Here is a 15,089-nt window from a genome sequence, read left to right on the forward strand (position 1 = left end):
TGTACACAGTTTGCCATTGGGGGACCGAATATCCGGGGGGGGGGGGCATAAATCTCATGCCACACCGGTGTCCCTCTTATTGGATAAGGATGATTCAAACGAGGGCGCTACCATCAAAACTTTGTCACACAGTTGAAATAATATCCAACCACGCACGGGGACTAATACTTTCATTTAAAATATATATACGTTTAATGCTGGACTTACCCTTTTGCTGGACCTAACCCTAACAGTTTTACCCACAATTGTTGCCCTAGATGTGCCCAAAAAGCATTGATTCTTTGGTAACGGTGTAAGCAGAGCCAAGAAATTGGGCAAAGTAAGACCCACTGCATCATTTTAAGACGTTGACGTCTTAAGATGTTAGCAATTGTTTCCGATTTACATACATACATCCTCTGAGCAACTGAAAAGTGGCAAATTCACAAACTTTCATTAAAAGCATTTCTTCATTGTTACCCCTTGCTTGTTTCTGTGTGCTTGCTGACTCTCTCTATTAATGTATTTCCACTTTCACTGCTTATGTTACACTTCGTTGCCTGTGCATGTTTGTTGTGTTGTCATTTAACCTTTGAGAAAGACTCTGCTAGGGTCGAAACGTCAGGCCATTAACTAATGTTTTTTCTACTCAGTATTTCTACTCATTGAGTGCTCTTATGACAACCAATGATTTAACCTAATCACAAACACATACACTCAGATGAAAGAAAATACACAATAGATACTTTTGTCTGGTTTCATCCATTAGCATCATTGTAATTGTCCCAAATGCGTCCAAAAACAGAAGGAATACGTCGTATTAGAACAGCCAATGATAAAATCGTTACATACACAAACTACTCTTGGAAGACGCTTCTAAAAAAGTAAAACAAAACTACTCATTAAGTTATTATTACAATTAGCTCTTAAAATAACACGTAGCACAGACTACGCTTAATTAATTAATTAATTAATTAGAAAATAAACCTGTCACAAGTATAGCTGTCAAGCAACCAATCAGATGGCTGCTTTCAGACAGATGAACACACATGTAATAAGAAAAATGTGGCACATTCTTTGTAAATTGCTTTCTTTTTGAGGTTAGTTGACACTTTTCATAAAATACACAGAGCTCTTGATAAGAACAGCTTCATGAAACTGGGCCATACTAGGAACTACAGCCACATTTCATAAAGCTGTTCGGAAGAAACTTCTGCTAAGCCAATTTCTTGGCGAAGCAAGATATGACCATTGTTGTGCTTACAGGCTTTATGAATCTATTAACAAGGGGAAGGACTTCAGATCATAGGGACTGAAATGAAATGAAAAAAAAAATTGTTTTTAATACTTCAGTTAAAATGTTGAACAAAAAGAAATTCATCGACAACAACAATGCTAGTTATTATCAAAAATGCACAAAAGAAAATCGTTTTATGAAGTCAAAACTGCAATGTAAATTCAATTCAAATTATTTGTAAACAAGGATCGTTTATACAAAGCCAATACAAAGTAGTTTTAAAACATTTTTATTTAGGGCGGAGTAACCAATACTGCACTTTATCTAGAATATTTTCAATAAAATTCTTGTTCCCCTTTAAAATCCTGATAGTTGTTTTATTTTTTTATTCACAGCAACATTCCGAGACGAGAAAAAAAAATAATAATAATAATATAAGTTAGAGAAAAAATATGAATTAAAATGACAGATTAATTGATTGCATTCTAATGCCTAAACTGAAATCTCTACAGTTCAATTATACATGTACCATATACAAAGCCAAATCCATAGTAATCAGCCATTATAAAAATTACGACAAAAACAAACAAATCGGCATACGTGATCGACTCTACGAGAAAACTCAGCTTGCGTTTTATAATTAAATTGCAGGCATTTCATAAAAACAACAAAACAGAAACGGTTTCCCAATAATATGTTACACTGAAACCGTTCCCTACAATTAGTTAAATTCTCAATACATGCTTCACCAATAACAAGGATTACATACAGCTTCTTAATATGCTAAAAAGGCAATACTTAAATAGAAATTCACCAACGGTGAAAGACCCATCGCTCGGTTGGGAGAATTTAGATTTCCAATACAATGAGACAGTTTTATATGAAAGACGGTACTTTGTACATGAAACGTCATTGTCAATGTCTCTGAGAAGTTAAGAAAACCACGTTATTTAGGATTTTAAATGCATCATTCATGAGCTCAAATGCATAATTCATGAGATAAAATGCGTTATCAGGATTTCAAATGCATCATTCATGAGCTCAAATGCATCATTCACGATTTCAAATACGTCATTCATGAGCTCAAATGCATTTTTCAGGATTTCAAATACGTCATTCATGAGCTCAAAAGAAGCATTCCTGATTTCAAATGCATTATTCATGAGCTCAAACCCATTGTTCATGGGTTCAAGCACAATATCTATGAGCTAAAATGCATTATTCATTAGTTAGAATGCATTAGGCATACATCGCAATGCCACCAATGTTTATACAATGAGCGTCTTACACTGGCTGATGTCACGATGGTTTTGTGAGATGTCAACACCATTGCAACCCTGCAATGAGTTTTATTTTTTTCTCCCAATCAAGATCAAATTTTGTACAGATTGTCAGTGTTCCAATGAAATTTCATTGCACAAACTTCCAGAACACTCTGCTCGAACAAACCTTTAAACTTTCTAAAGACACCACAAGGAAAAATACCTTTCACGTAGATCCCTCTGTGACCTTTGAAAATCTCAGAATTATTTATTCGGGACGAACAGCTTATTTTTATTTATTAATTCTGGTTGCGAAGCCAAGGATCCATAGAAAGTAAACTGAGTCACTTTTGACTGGTCAAGAACCCCATGGAGAGAAGACAAGGAAAACTTTCTTGCTTCTTCTACAACCAGGGCTTGATTTCATTAAGCTGTTAAGCACAACAGCAAATTGCTGAACGCGGAAAATCTTACTTAGCAAAAACAGGTTACCAGCCAAGATACCATGACATTTATATTGTTTGTCACAGGTTCTCTGCAAATTGGCAAACAAATTTGCTCAGCATGTATTGGTGCTTAACAACTTTATGAAATTTTGCCCATGCTTAAAGGTATAAAGCAACTTTGCTTACCAGAAACTGATGACCAGTCCAAAACACCATGTCTGCACTTTTTGTGACCAGTTTCCAGCTTATAGTTATACTTGAGCCAGGTAAAAGGGTATTTATTATAACTACACCAATGTCCATTTTGTTAGTTCAACTAGCGATGTATTGCAGAAACCTACTCCCAGTTGAGCTGCATCTGCCAAGCTTTCTTGGATTGTGTTTTTGACCAGTCACAGACAGAGGACAAAGCTGAGAGAATGTGCCGCAATAAGACATGTTTAAAAGAGTTGAAAGGATCCATGATACGCGTAGCGTAAACAGCGGTCAAGGATGACCATCCAGTTAGATCAATCAATCAATCAATCAATATCCACACCTACTTGTAATTACAATATCGTACAGTTTGTACACTGGGATGAGACGTCAAAGTCTTGTAAATACATCAAGGTCTGTGAAACCTGGACAGAGAAACAAGGAAAAAATAAAGGCATCAATTAATCATGTCTTCATTTCATTTATTGATTCTGGGTTGAGTCTGGGTGAGAGGCCAAGGATTCTCAGAAACGTGAACTTAGGCCGTGTCCTAAACAGCGACTTCGGCTACAGCTACGGCTAGATCAGGCACTTCTGTCAGTGTTGAAGAAAAGGCAGACTCATGCTATCTAGCTGTAGCTGTAGCCGAAGTCGTCGTTTCGAACATGGCCTAAATCACTGTACTAACCAAGAACTCCATGAATATAAAGCAAAGGAGGAAGTTTCAAATTAAAGATGGGAAGAAAGGCTTGTGCTTACGGTAAGCAGCGCTATAAAATGGAAATCTCGCAATAAGCACAAAATCGGCTGTTAAGCAGCTCTATGAAATTGAGCCCTGATCTCAGGGCACTCTTTGGTCTAGTGGTGAAGACAGCTACTCTAGAATGGTGCGAATCACAATGGGGGGGGGGGAACATAAGCTAGACATGTGAACTTTGACCTTACCTTGTGTACTTTCTACTTTCTTCATGTACGTTCATCTCCTCGCTCTTGAAGTCATTTAGCTCCTTTCTGATTGATGCCTGAGGGAAAGTAAATAATCATTAGAAAACCAAATATTTATGCCTGAGAATATTTAATCATACCAAACCAAACGCATTCTAATATAAAGACTGATGCAGGTTTTCACCCAATTTCATTGAGCTGCTTAAGCAGAAAAGATCGCTTATAACTTGTTTTGATCAGTAGAAATGAGCAGGATACCAGTCATAAAGTCTACTGGTTGCATGGTAGTTGGGATGGTAACCTTATTCTGGTAAGCATAATCTTGTTTTGTTAAGCTACTTGTTTTGTTAAGCTACTTGTTGTGCTTTAACCAGCTCTATAAAATTAGACCCTGGTGAATACACAGCAAATACACTTCATAGTAACTCCATTACCTTGTCTTGAGGCGTCAGTTTTGTCCAGGGTTTTTCGGCTTTTCTGTCATAATCAAAGGCTTCCATTACCTCCACATACTCATTGAATTTTATGATGTTCCTTTGCCTCAACTCCTCGACTGTTGGACGGAAACTCAGCTACATAGAGAAGAAAAAAATACCAGAAATGGCTTAATTAAACTGTTGACCTTTAACTGAGAAAATGTAATTATTTGATGCAAACTGCTTACCAACCAAAAGGACCTATGGCATAAATGTAAAAATCAGTTTAATGGCCTGATGTTTTGACTCTAGGAGAGTCTTTCTTGAAAGCTAAATAACCGTAACTGAGAAATCAGTACTCACTAAACTACACAGTCATCATAAGGAAAGCATCCATCATTTCTTTTCTTCAAAATGCAACTGCAGGAATAATCGCAATAATTTCAAACTATTCTCAAACCTTTCTGACTAAGATCCTCTTCTTCTCTTCCAATTTCTCCTTTTCTCGTCTCTCTGGCACTTGTTCTGGAAAAGAAAATATAAATAACAACAAAATTAAACCCCAGAATTTAGTACTCGTACAGTTTGAACTTCAAATTGTAAACAAGGGTCTATATACTTCTCAAAACATTTGAGAAGTATTACAGACCCTAATTTTGATGATCAAATAAACCCAGTTTTGAGTTTTGGTGGGAAAAGTCTGGAGCATCACACATTCGGGTCTCTTGGTGACCCTTCAAAAATAAAATCCTAGATTTAGATATTATCTAATTGTCAAACTCACCTCTATAAATATTCCTCTGAGCTAGCTCATCTTGGGTCGGTCTCTGGCTCAACCGCCTGAATGAAGAAAAGAAATCAAGATTTTTTTACAAAAAAATGTTCATGAAATCAAGTATCCTTCTCAAATATCCTTCTTATGTTCCATTAAGGGCAATATCTTATTTAAAGGCTTGCCCAACAGCAAATTAGCCAGATAGAACCCCTCCCCCAGTATTGATAACACCCCGTGGAATACAGTGGGATATGGGCCCAATTTCATAGCGCTGCTTAACGGTAAGCAAATTTGCGTGCTTACTGTAGCAGAAAAATTTGCTTAAGCCTTAGCGTATTTCACAGGTTAGCAGAAAAATTGGGCGGCCATATTGCGTGTTCACCGTGGATTTGCATTGTGACGTCATTTATTTTCGTGCGGTTAGCACCGGAAGGTTAGCATGCCTTTTCGTGTGCTTACGGTTAGCAGCGCTATGAAATAGAAATCGCACAGTAAGCAAAAAATCGGGCGCTAAGCAGCGCTATGAAATTGGGCCCTGAAGGCAAAACTGTCAACAAATAAAATCATTGTGAAGAAAAATAAAAGGCAATCAGGAATTTATCTTTGTGCCATGTTGAGTTTGCAGTTACTGACCACTGCTAACCTGTGCTTAAACATAACAACCACATCAACCTAAACCGACAACCACAAAAACCAACCACCTTCCATTCCAGGCATCTGATTTTCAGAAAACCAGCAGGAAATGTTGTCATCCCATGTACCAAATTCTGAGGAAACATATCACCGACCGGAACATATCCTGTTTATCGATTATATCTTTTGAGCTATAGAGCTACAGTTGATTTGTTCTTACCTGACTAGTTGGGCGCCAACAGCGTCCCTTAATTGTTTTTTCTCATCGTCAGTTTGCTGGGGGAGGATATTCCTCTCCACAAGAACTGTTCTTGGTGGTCGGTTACGAAGATGGAATGCTAGACTGTCGTTACGCATCACTTTGGCCACAAGACCAGCTATAAAAACATTGCAGAGACAACTTGTTAGGGCAGAGCTATACTTGTTCATTTAGTGTAGATAGATAGATAGATAGATTTTTTTTTTTTACATTCGTGGCCATTACCAAATTACAATACATACAACAAATAGTTTACATATAAAAATATACAGCAAGATTATATAAAGAATATATCGACATTGGAGGCTATATTAAAATTTACAAAGAGACGTGAACAAACCACCATCAAAACACACACAAATGAAAGTACTACCTCTTAAGTAAATTAACAAAATAAGGAATGGGACTATTTAAAAAAAATACTTTCATAGACTTTTCAGGTTATTTAATAACAGTTTTTCTGATTTTCTGCGGAAGTCAGACTAAATAATATCATGCCTGCCCTGAACAAAAAAACAACAGACAGAAACATAAATAAGAAGTGAAGCGACTTACAATTAACGTCTTCATCACTGTAACTATCATTCTCATTCTCTTTGTTATTCTCATAGTCACTAAGACTATCCTCATCGTCATCTGATTGGTCATCATGGTTGACGTCACCGTTGCATTGACCATTAACATCAGATCTCTCATTACCATCACCATCAGCATCGGGTATGTTTTGAACATTACTGTTAAGAGAGAATGAAGACAACACATGTCAATCATAGGTAAGAATCTCAGTCTTGGCAACACCCTTAGCCGCAGCCATAGATTCATATGCAGTGGAAATTGCCAAGGGCTTAATTTTATCACACCTTTGGTAATTGTCAAAGACCAGTAGTCTCACTTGTTGTATCCCAACATATGCATTAAATAACAAATCAAAGTTGGGTTCAATTGGTCATCGAAGTTGCAAGAAAAAACGGGGGGATTTTTTTTTTTTTTAGATGCTTGAGAAAGTCTTCTAGCGATTCAAATACTTTGGTGATAAATTATCTCTCTCTCAAAAACTATGTTACTTTAGAGGGAACCGTTTCTCACAATGTTTGATACCATCAACAGGTCTCCATTGCTCGTTACCAAGTAGGTTTTCTTGCTAATATATATTTTGAGAATCTACCAATATTGTCCAGTGCCTTTAAAAGCAGGAAAAAAGTTAAAATGTAAAATTAACCATTTGCAACTGGTTTCCTGCTTCTTCTTGCTAAGAAGAATTTGTATTTAACAGAAGTCAAAACTGTTTAGCACCATGGTCTGCTTACGCAGCTCTAGGGAACTTTGGGCAGCTAATGGAGATGACATTCACCGACTAGAAATGTTGCCAGGGTTGCTTACCTTCCAAAGCTGATGTTCCTGGATCCGCCTTTACCCGCCTGCCCAGCGTGGTTGACTGCAAATCCAGCATGATTAACAGATGGTGAGCCTGTCAATAAATACCATGTGGGCAACATATGAAGTGTCATTTTCAAACAATTATTATTGTTTGTGTTTGTATACTTTGATTTTACCCAAAAGGTCTAGATTTTTTTTCTTCTTCATAATTATTCATGATCTAGGTGATGATCAAGGTGATCTAGGGCGTAATTTCATATAGCAGCTTATGGGCAAAAAGTAGCTAAGCGCAACAATGCTGTGCTTACCAGAACAAGGTTACCAGCCAAACTGCCATGTCGCATATATACCACCTCTGACTGGTATCCTGCAAATTTTTGCTACGCACAAAATTACTTAGCAAAATTGTTGGCTTAAAAGTAGCTCTGTAAAATTGAGACCTGGTCATTTCAGATTTCAACATCCAGTAAATCCAAAATGATTTTTTTGTGGAAAGCATTTTTAAACGACGTTGCAATCTAGTGTGAAATTGAAACTTACCCCCCATTTGTACATTCCCACGAGCATTCTGCTTCGGAGGAAGTGCGGGTGACCTCTTCGGAGGGAGGGCGGGGCTGACCCTACCCGCCTTCTCCGGTAATGGGGGTGCTATACCTCCAGGGGAGGGCGGGGCCAAGGAGGGCGTGGCTGCCCCAGTGACTGGAGGAGAGCCAGGGTCGGTGTGGTTGATCTCGACCTTGGTTACATCGGTCAACCCACTTGCAGCTTGGCTTTCTGTTGACTCTGCAAATAAAATAAGAAAACACTACATTTAAGATTTGGTGCACAAACTTGTTTCAAATTCAAACCTGTGGTGATAAATCTTTAAGGTGGAAGTGTCATCATCTCAATATAATACCTCAATAAATTAAGATCCTAGACTTACATGTTGATTAATTTTGGTTTACTTTCATCATAAATACTCTATAAAAGACACTGAACACTATTGGTAATTACTCAAAATAATTGTTTGCATAAAAACTTACTTGATAACAAGTAATGGGAGAGGTTGATAGTATAAAACATTGTGAGAAACGGCTCCCTCTGAAGTAACATAGTTTTTGAGAAAGAGGCCATTTCTCACTCAAATAGTAGAAGTCTTCAACTGAAGCCATTTATTATGCATCTGAAAGCACACAAAGTTGTGCAACAAGGGATTTTTTCTTTCATTATTCTCTTGTAGCTTCGATGTGCAATTGAGTCCAAATCTTCACAGGTTTGATACTTTAGGCTTATGTTTGGATACACCAAGTGAGAATACTGGTCTTTGACAATATACAGAACGTATCCAGTGCCTTTAACAACCGTTGAACTGCTGTAGGTATATTGAGATGGTGATACTACCACCTGTTGGTAAACCCCTGTGGTTTAGATGGTGATACTACCACCTGTTGGTAAACCCCTGTGGTTTAGATGGTGATACTACCACCTGTTGGTAAACCCCTGTGGTTTAGATGGTGATACTACCACCTGTTGGTAAACCCCTGTGGTTTAGATGGTGATACTACCACCTGTTGGTAAACCCCTGTGGTTTAGATGGTGATACTACCACCTGTTGGTTAACCCCTGTGGTTTAGATGGTGATACTACCACCTGTTGGTAAACCCCTGTGGTTTAGATGGTGATACTACCACCTGTTGGTAAACCCCTGTGGTTTAGATGGTGATACTACCACCTGTTGGTAAACCCCTGTGGTTTAGATGGTGATACTACCACCTGTTGGTAAACCCCTGTGGTTTAGATGGTGATACTACCACCTGTTGGTAAACCCCTGTGGTTTAGATGGTGATACTACCACCTGTTGGTAAACCCCTGTGGTTTAGATGGTGATACTACCACCTGTTGGTAAACCCCTGTGGTTTAGATGGTGATACTACCACCTGTTGGTAAACCCCTGTGGTTTAGATGGTGATACTACCACCTGTTGGTAAACCCCTGTGGTTTAGATGGTGATACTACCACCTGTTGGTAAACCCCTGTGGTTTAGATGGTGATACTACCACCTGTTGGTAAACCCCTGTGGTTTAGATGGTGATCCTACCACCTGTTGGTAAACCCCTGTGGTTTAGATGGTGATACTACCACCTGTTGGTTAACCCCTGTGGTTTAGATGGTGATACTACCACCTGTTGGTAAACCCCTGTGGTTTAGATGGTGATACTACCACCTGTTGGTAAACCCCTGTGGTTTAGACGGTGATACTACCACCTGTTGGTAAACCCCTGTGGTTTAGATGGTGATACTACCACCTGTTGGTAAACCCCTGTGGTTTAGATGGTGATACTACCACCTGTTGGTAAACCCCTGTGGTTTAGATGGTGATACTACCACCTGTTGGTAAACCCCTGTGGTTTAGATGGTGATCCTACCACCTGTTGGTTAACCCCTGTGGTTTAGATGGTGATACTACCACCTGTTGGTTAAGTAAACCCCTGTGGTTTAGATGGTGATACTACCACCTGTTGGTAAACCCCTGTGGTTTAGATGGTGATACTACCACCTGTTGGTAAACCCCTGTGGTTTAGATGGTGATACTACCACCTGTTGGTAAACCCCTGTGGTTTAGATGGTGATACTACCACCTGTTGGTAAACCCCTGTGGTTTAGATGGTGATACTACCACCTGTTGGTAAACCCCTGTGGTTTAGATGGTGATACTACCATCTGTTGGTAAACCCCTGTGGTTTAGATGGTGATACTACCACCTGTTGGTAAACCCCTGTGGTTTAGATTGGACAGCGTTAGGCATAGTGTACAATCGGCACTAGCGTTGCAAATCAAACAACACATTTCTTTTTTCGTGGAAAAAAATAACAGATGATTTCATTCAGCAGCTTGATTTAAAAAAGTATAAAATTTCTCATTATACGAAATACATTTCTTTTAAAAATGTACAATTATTCCCACGTGTTTTTCTTTTTCTATCATTCATGCGTTTCCAGAGGAAGAATAGGCAGTGTATTATTGTTAGTCATGACTCATCAATCCTCATAACTTTGTTATCTTAAGTGTTCAGCTCAGATACATTAAACCTATTTGTCCACATACAACAAAATTTACAGACGATATATTCCCATGTCGTTGGTGATCCATTTACTCTGAAACTGCTCAATAATCAGGTCAAAGCTTTTAAGACATCCGTCAAGACACAACATCAAACTGGATCGTCTCTTACCCATTACACCTATTTAAGTTCTGATAAGAATCCCAAAAGAGCAGGATGAAAATGAGACAATTCCGTAGCAACTTGGGACGGTATCTTCCTGCCTTGGATCCTCAGACGATAAGAGAAGTGACTTCCTTTTTGTTAAGCACTGAGTGGCACGAGATTACAAGGAAATCCAGCCGAGATCGGAAACAACTCCAACTTCCTATCCCTAGATGATTAAAAAGAAAAGTCCCCTTTCCTTTCTAAAGCCACTTTCGAGACAGCTTCTCTCGCAGTACAAGACTCCCCCAAGACAATGTATGTTCCAATTTCTTTCTATTTCAAGCCGACTTTCTCTTGCTAAAGTATCTCAGTAGCCTCCTGGGATGACAGTGTGAAGAATTCGGGGTTTACAAAACCAATACTTTGCAGAAAATGTCTTCAGGAACATAACCAAACTCTTCAGGATAGAAAATATGTAAGAATTCCTCCTCATTTCAAGATGACTTCTCTCACACAAGTGTCTCAAGGTAATAATAATGCTGAGATCTTCGCATACTCCAGCGCTCCTTCCAAGACAATTTCGTTCAAAGAAGATCTTTCTTCTAGAGATTTTTCTGCACAGACGATTCGTGTCTCCAGCACCGCATCAGAGTGAAGGAGCAATTTATTGAGCATCTTGCTGATGTATTTTTTGAGAGAATCCTCAGCATCTTAGTTTTCTTTCCACTGGCGAACACCGTTAAATAAATAACACGTTTCCTTTGTGTCTGTGTAAAGCCACTGACTTCGTTTTTCATGTCGCCATCTCAAATTCCCCCATCCGATATTTTCCCCTTTGAAATGGCCCAAAGACGTCATGGTTCATCTTAGACTAGAGTGTCGATCTTGTTGATGAAGAAACAGCCCAAGGGATTGGTCGCATCTCAAGCTGAAAAGCCTTCAGCGGAGATTGGATGGAAGGGGAGATGTAAGGAAACACAGATGAAAAGGATACCTTAACTTTCAAGCTTTTCAAAACCTGACAAGAAATTTTGAAACATATACACTATCAATTTTAGGATGATTCGACCAAAACTTTTTAACAAAATTTGAGAAAAAAAACCAGAATAATATGATCAAAGTCTCCCAAAATTACTCACAAAACTTGTGGATAAACTAGTTTAATGAGATCTGAAAAGCACTCAGGTGTTGATCAATAAAATAGAACAAATTAAAAATGGTTTTATTCCTTATTGGTCATTTGCCCACCAAACAGAAATGGCTAAAATTCCTTCAATCTGAACGAATTGACCACAGCTCAGACGACAGAATTTTACAAGTGAAAGCAAATAATTGAAAACTCATTTCATCAAAGTATCACCAGTGGCCAATTTCACAAAGAGCTAAGATTGATCTTAACTGCAAATCAATCATAGTTGATACATAAGGTGTGATGTCACAATACAAATCACTATAGTAATACTGACAATCTGTGTTACGATGACTTGTATTGCTTTGTGAAATTAGCCCCTACTAACCGAGAAACATTTTTTTGATTGTTAGTGGCTAGGATTGACAGCTTGTAATCCTACCTAGATTGAAGCTTAACATCGATGAATCTGATAATCTTGCATCCTATTTACCCAGGGATGGTATGACTTCTTGAGTCCATTGTCATGATTGAAGGGCATTTAAGAATCTGCTTAGGGCAGGGTTTGATCCAGACTCTTACTGACAGATGACTTTGCTTTTAAAGAAGTAGGGTGCACAACGTTTGCAAGAGCGAGAAAATAAATCTGGGTTCTTGCCATGTACATTTACAAGGTAGAGTATCAGGCTGATACGCATAAATTATATTCCAATGCACAAGTCGCATTCCGATATGAGTAAATTACTTGCAGATACACGCAAATTGCCCACCGATATGCACAAATTGCGGCCGGTTAGCACATAATCCTTCTTTTTATTTTACTTTGCAGATAAAAATATCAAGAACCATGAAAAAATAAAATAAAATCTTAGAATGCTCCAGATTGAGAAATAACCTCTTTCTGAAAAAAACTACAATACTTCAGAGGGCGTCACTCACAATGTTTGTTTAACCTCCAACAGCTCTCAATTGCTCACTACTAAGCAATTTTTAATGCTAACAGTTATTTTGAGTTTTGATTTATAGTGTACAGTGCCTTTAGTATATAAGCATCCATTGTAAGGAGAAATATTGAGTCTAGGAATTGCAACAACATCTACATGAACGTAAGGTTCAAGGGGTTGCATACACAACAGATAGCGTATTGAAAGTGAAAGGATACAACAAAAAAACAAGTTGAAATATTATTTCAATAACATTATATTTTTGAAGCACTGTATTTCAAAGGTTATCTGTATAAATCTAAAAATAAAAACGACTTCACAAAAAATTCTATTTTTTAATTTTGTGAAAAGCCACTCGGTGCTTTTATTTTAAAAAAGTTCATGATGGAACAAAAATAGGCAGGTTGTATCAGAAAGTCCAGTGTCATACTTTCCTTTTGATTTGTCCAACCTTTCCATCTATTTATCAAACGAATGAAATTTGACCACTCAAGACAAATATTCCTCCATCCAAGTCACATGTAATGATATGGATGAGCAACGATCTCCTTGGTTATACATCTAATGATCCTCATGGTTATAAATCTTTAAAACATGTTCCCAAGGAGGAAAGTCATCCAAGAAGTAATACAAGAAGAGCAACATTAAGAAAGACTCTGATGTCAACAAGACTATATAGCAGTCATAATTTAATGATGGGGAAGGGAGGGATGGGGGTTGTAACGTAGGGAGTAAGTGTCAGTGAAAGCATTTCTCTGTTGAGGAGAACAACACTTGACATAAGAAAATGCTGAGATGGTGAGAATCAGTAGCTGTCATGTTCAGACGTCACAGATCAGGGGGAGTGAGTACTACAGATAGAAAATCTTTGTTACGGGCAACCAAGAATAAGCTGTGATTGGCAGATTATCAACTTTGACATTTCAAATTATCAGAGGATAACTGCAGGGGAAACCACCGCCAGGGATCTGTTTGCAACCTTGCTTAGCGACAAGAAATAAGGAGATTCGGTAGCAGTCATCTTCTAGCATCTTGGGGATAACATGGGGAGCGAGTATGAGAGATAGAAAGGCTGAGAAACACTCCCACTACAAGATTGACAGATTACCCCAGCATTAGGGGATAACAGGGGGAGCAAGTTTCATAAATAGAAAGGCTGTGTTAATGGCAACCTCACTCGCCAAACAAAGCGAATGATTTCAAGTGAGATGAGACTGGACGATAGAGTTTGAGCACTCCCTGTTGACGTACATCAACCGGCAATGTGATACTTGTGACAATGATCATCCAATCTACTTTCTGTTAAAGGCACTGGACACTATTGGTAATTCCTCAAAAAAATGGTTAGCATAAAAACTTACATAACAAGCAATGGAGAGCTATTGATAGTATACATGTCAAACATTGTGAGAAATGGCTCCCTTTAAAGTAACCTACTTTTTGAGAAAGAGGTCATTTCTTACTCAAATAATAAAAGACTTCGGCTGAAGCCTTTTATTGAGTAATGCAACAAGGGCGTTTTTTCTTTCATTATTCTCTTGCAACTTTGATGACCAATTTAGCCCAAATTTTCACAGGTTTGTTATTTATGCATATAATGTTGGGATATGCCAAGTGAGAACACTGGTCTTTGACAATTACCAAACAGGTCCAGTGCCTTTAAGGGTACTATGGGTTGATGTATGTTGTTATCTTGGATGTTATATTTTATGTGTTGATGTTGAGGGTGTTTTGTTCACCCGTTGGCTTTATTGTGAGATTTACCTGATGGAAGATGGTCGTCTCCCTTGTCTGTAGAAACTGAAGCCTCAGGAATTCTACTGTTTGGTTCTGAAAAGAAGAAGAAAACAACAGATTCTCATAAATGGAAATAGATTACTTAAAATGTTGACATGCAATGATAGATATTGCTACCTAGGTTTGAACAATTGTGTATAAAGCCTGGTTCATACTTCCTGCAAATACAAAGCGAATGTCGACGTCACAGGGTTGTTTTTCGCAGCGAATGTTCGGCAGGAGTTGAGCACATTGTTGAAGGAGGTTATTTCTCATTCAAATAATAAAATACTTCAGCTGAAGTCTTTTATTATGCACACAAAGTAAAGCAACAAGGGTGTTTTTTCTTTCATTATTTTCTTGCAATTTCGATGACCAGTTGAGCCCATATTTTCACAGATTTGTAATTATTATTGTTGGGATACACCAAGTGAGAATACTTGACTTTGCCAAATGACATATATTACATACATGTACCAAAGGTGTCCAGGTCCTTTAACATCAAGGAGACTCAATCTCTGACCAT

General features: G+C 38.1%; 1 protein-coding gene across 5 annotated transcripts in view; it reads right to left on the reverse strand.

Moving 5' to 3' along the window:
* Window positions 1-730: 730 nt before the first annotated feature.
* LOC117304425 (phosphatase and actin regulator 4B-like) overlaps window positions 731-15,089 on the reverse strand; it is a 30,505-nt gene continuing 16,146 nt past the window's right edge. For all 5 annotated transcript variants that reach the window (XM_033788877.1, XM_033788875.1, XM_033788874.1 and 2 more), the window contains 10 exons: window positions 14,552-14,617; window positions 8,065-8,307; window positions 7,528-7,615; window positions 6,703-6,881; window positions 6,109-6,265; window positions 5,265-5,320; window positions 4,941-5,005; window positions 4,499-4,636; window positions 4,065-4,141; window positions 731-3,544 (listed from right to left, as the gene is read on the reverse strand). In XM_033788877.1, coding sequence (XP_033644768.1) covers window positions 3,529-3,544; window positions 4,065-4,141; window positions 4,499-4,636; window positions 4,941-5,005; window positions 5,265-5,320; window positions 6,109-6,265; window positions 6,703-6,881; window positions 7,528-7,615; window positions 8,065-8,307; window positions 14,552-14,617 — 1,085 coding nt within the window. In that variant the 3' untranslated portion in view covers window positions 731-3,528. The remainder of the gene's footprint in view (window positions 3,545-4,064; window positions 4,142-4,498; window positions 4,637-4,940; window positions 5,006-5,264; window positions 5,321-6,108; window positions 6,266-6,702; window positions 6,882-7,527; window positions 7,616-8,064; window positions 8,308-14,551; window positions 14,618-15,089) is intronic.

The sequence above is a fragment of the Asterias rubens genome, chromosome 21, assembly GCF_902459465.1.
Source record: "Asterias rubens chromosome 21, eAstRub1.3, whole genome shotgun sequence".
NCBI lineage: Eukaryota > Metazoa > Echinodermata > Asteroidea > Forcipulatida > Asteriidae > Asterias > Asterias rubens.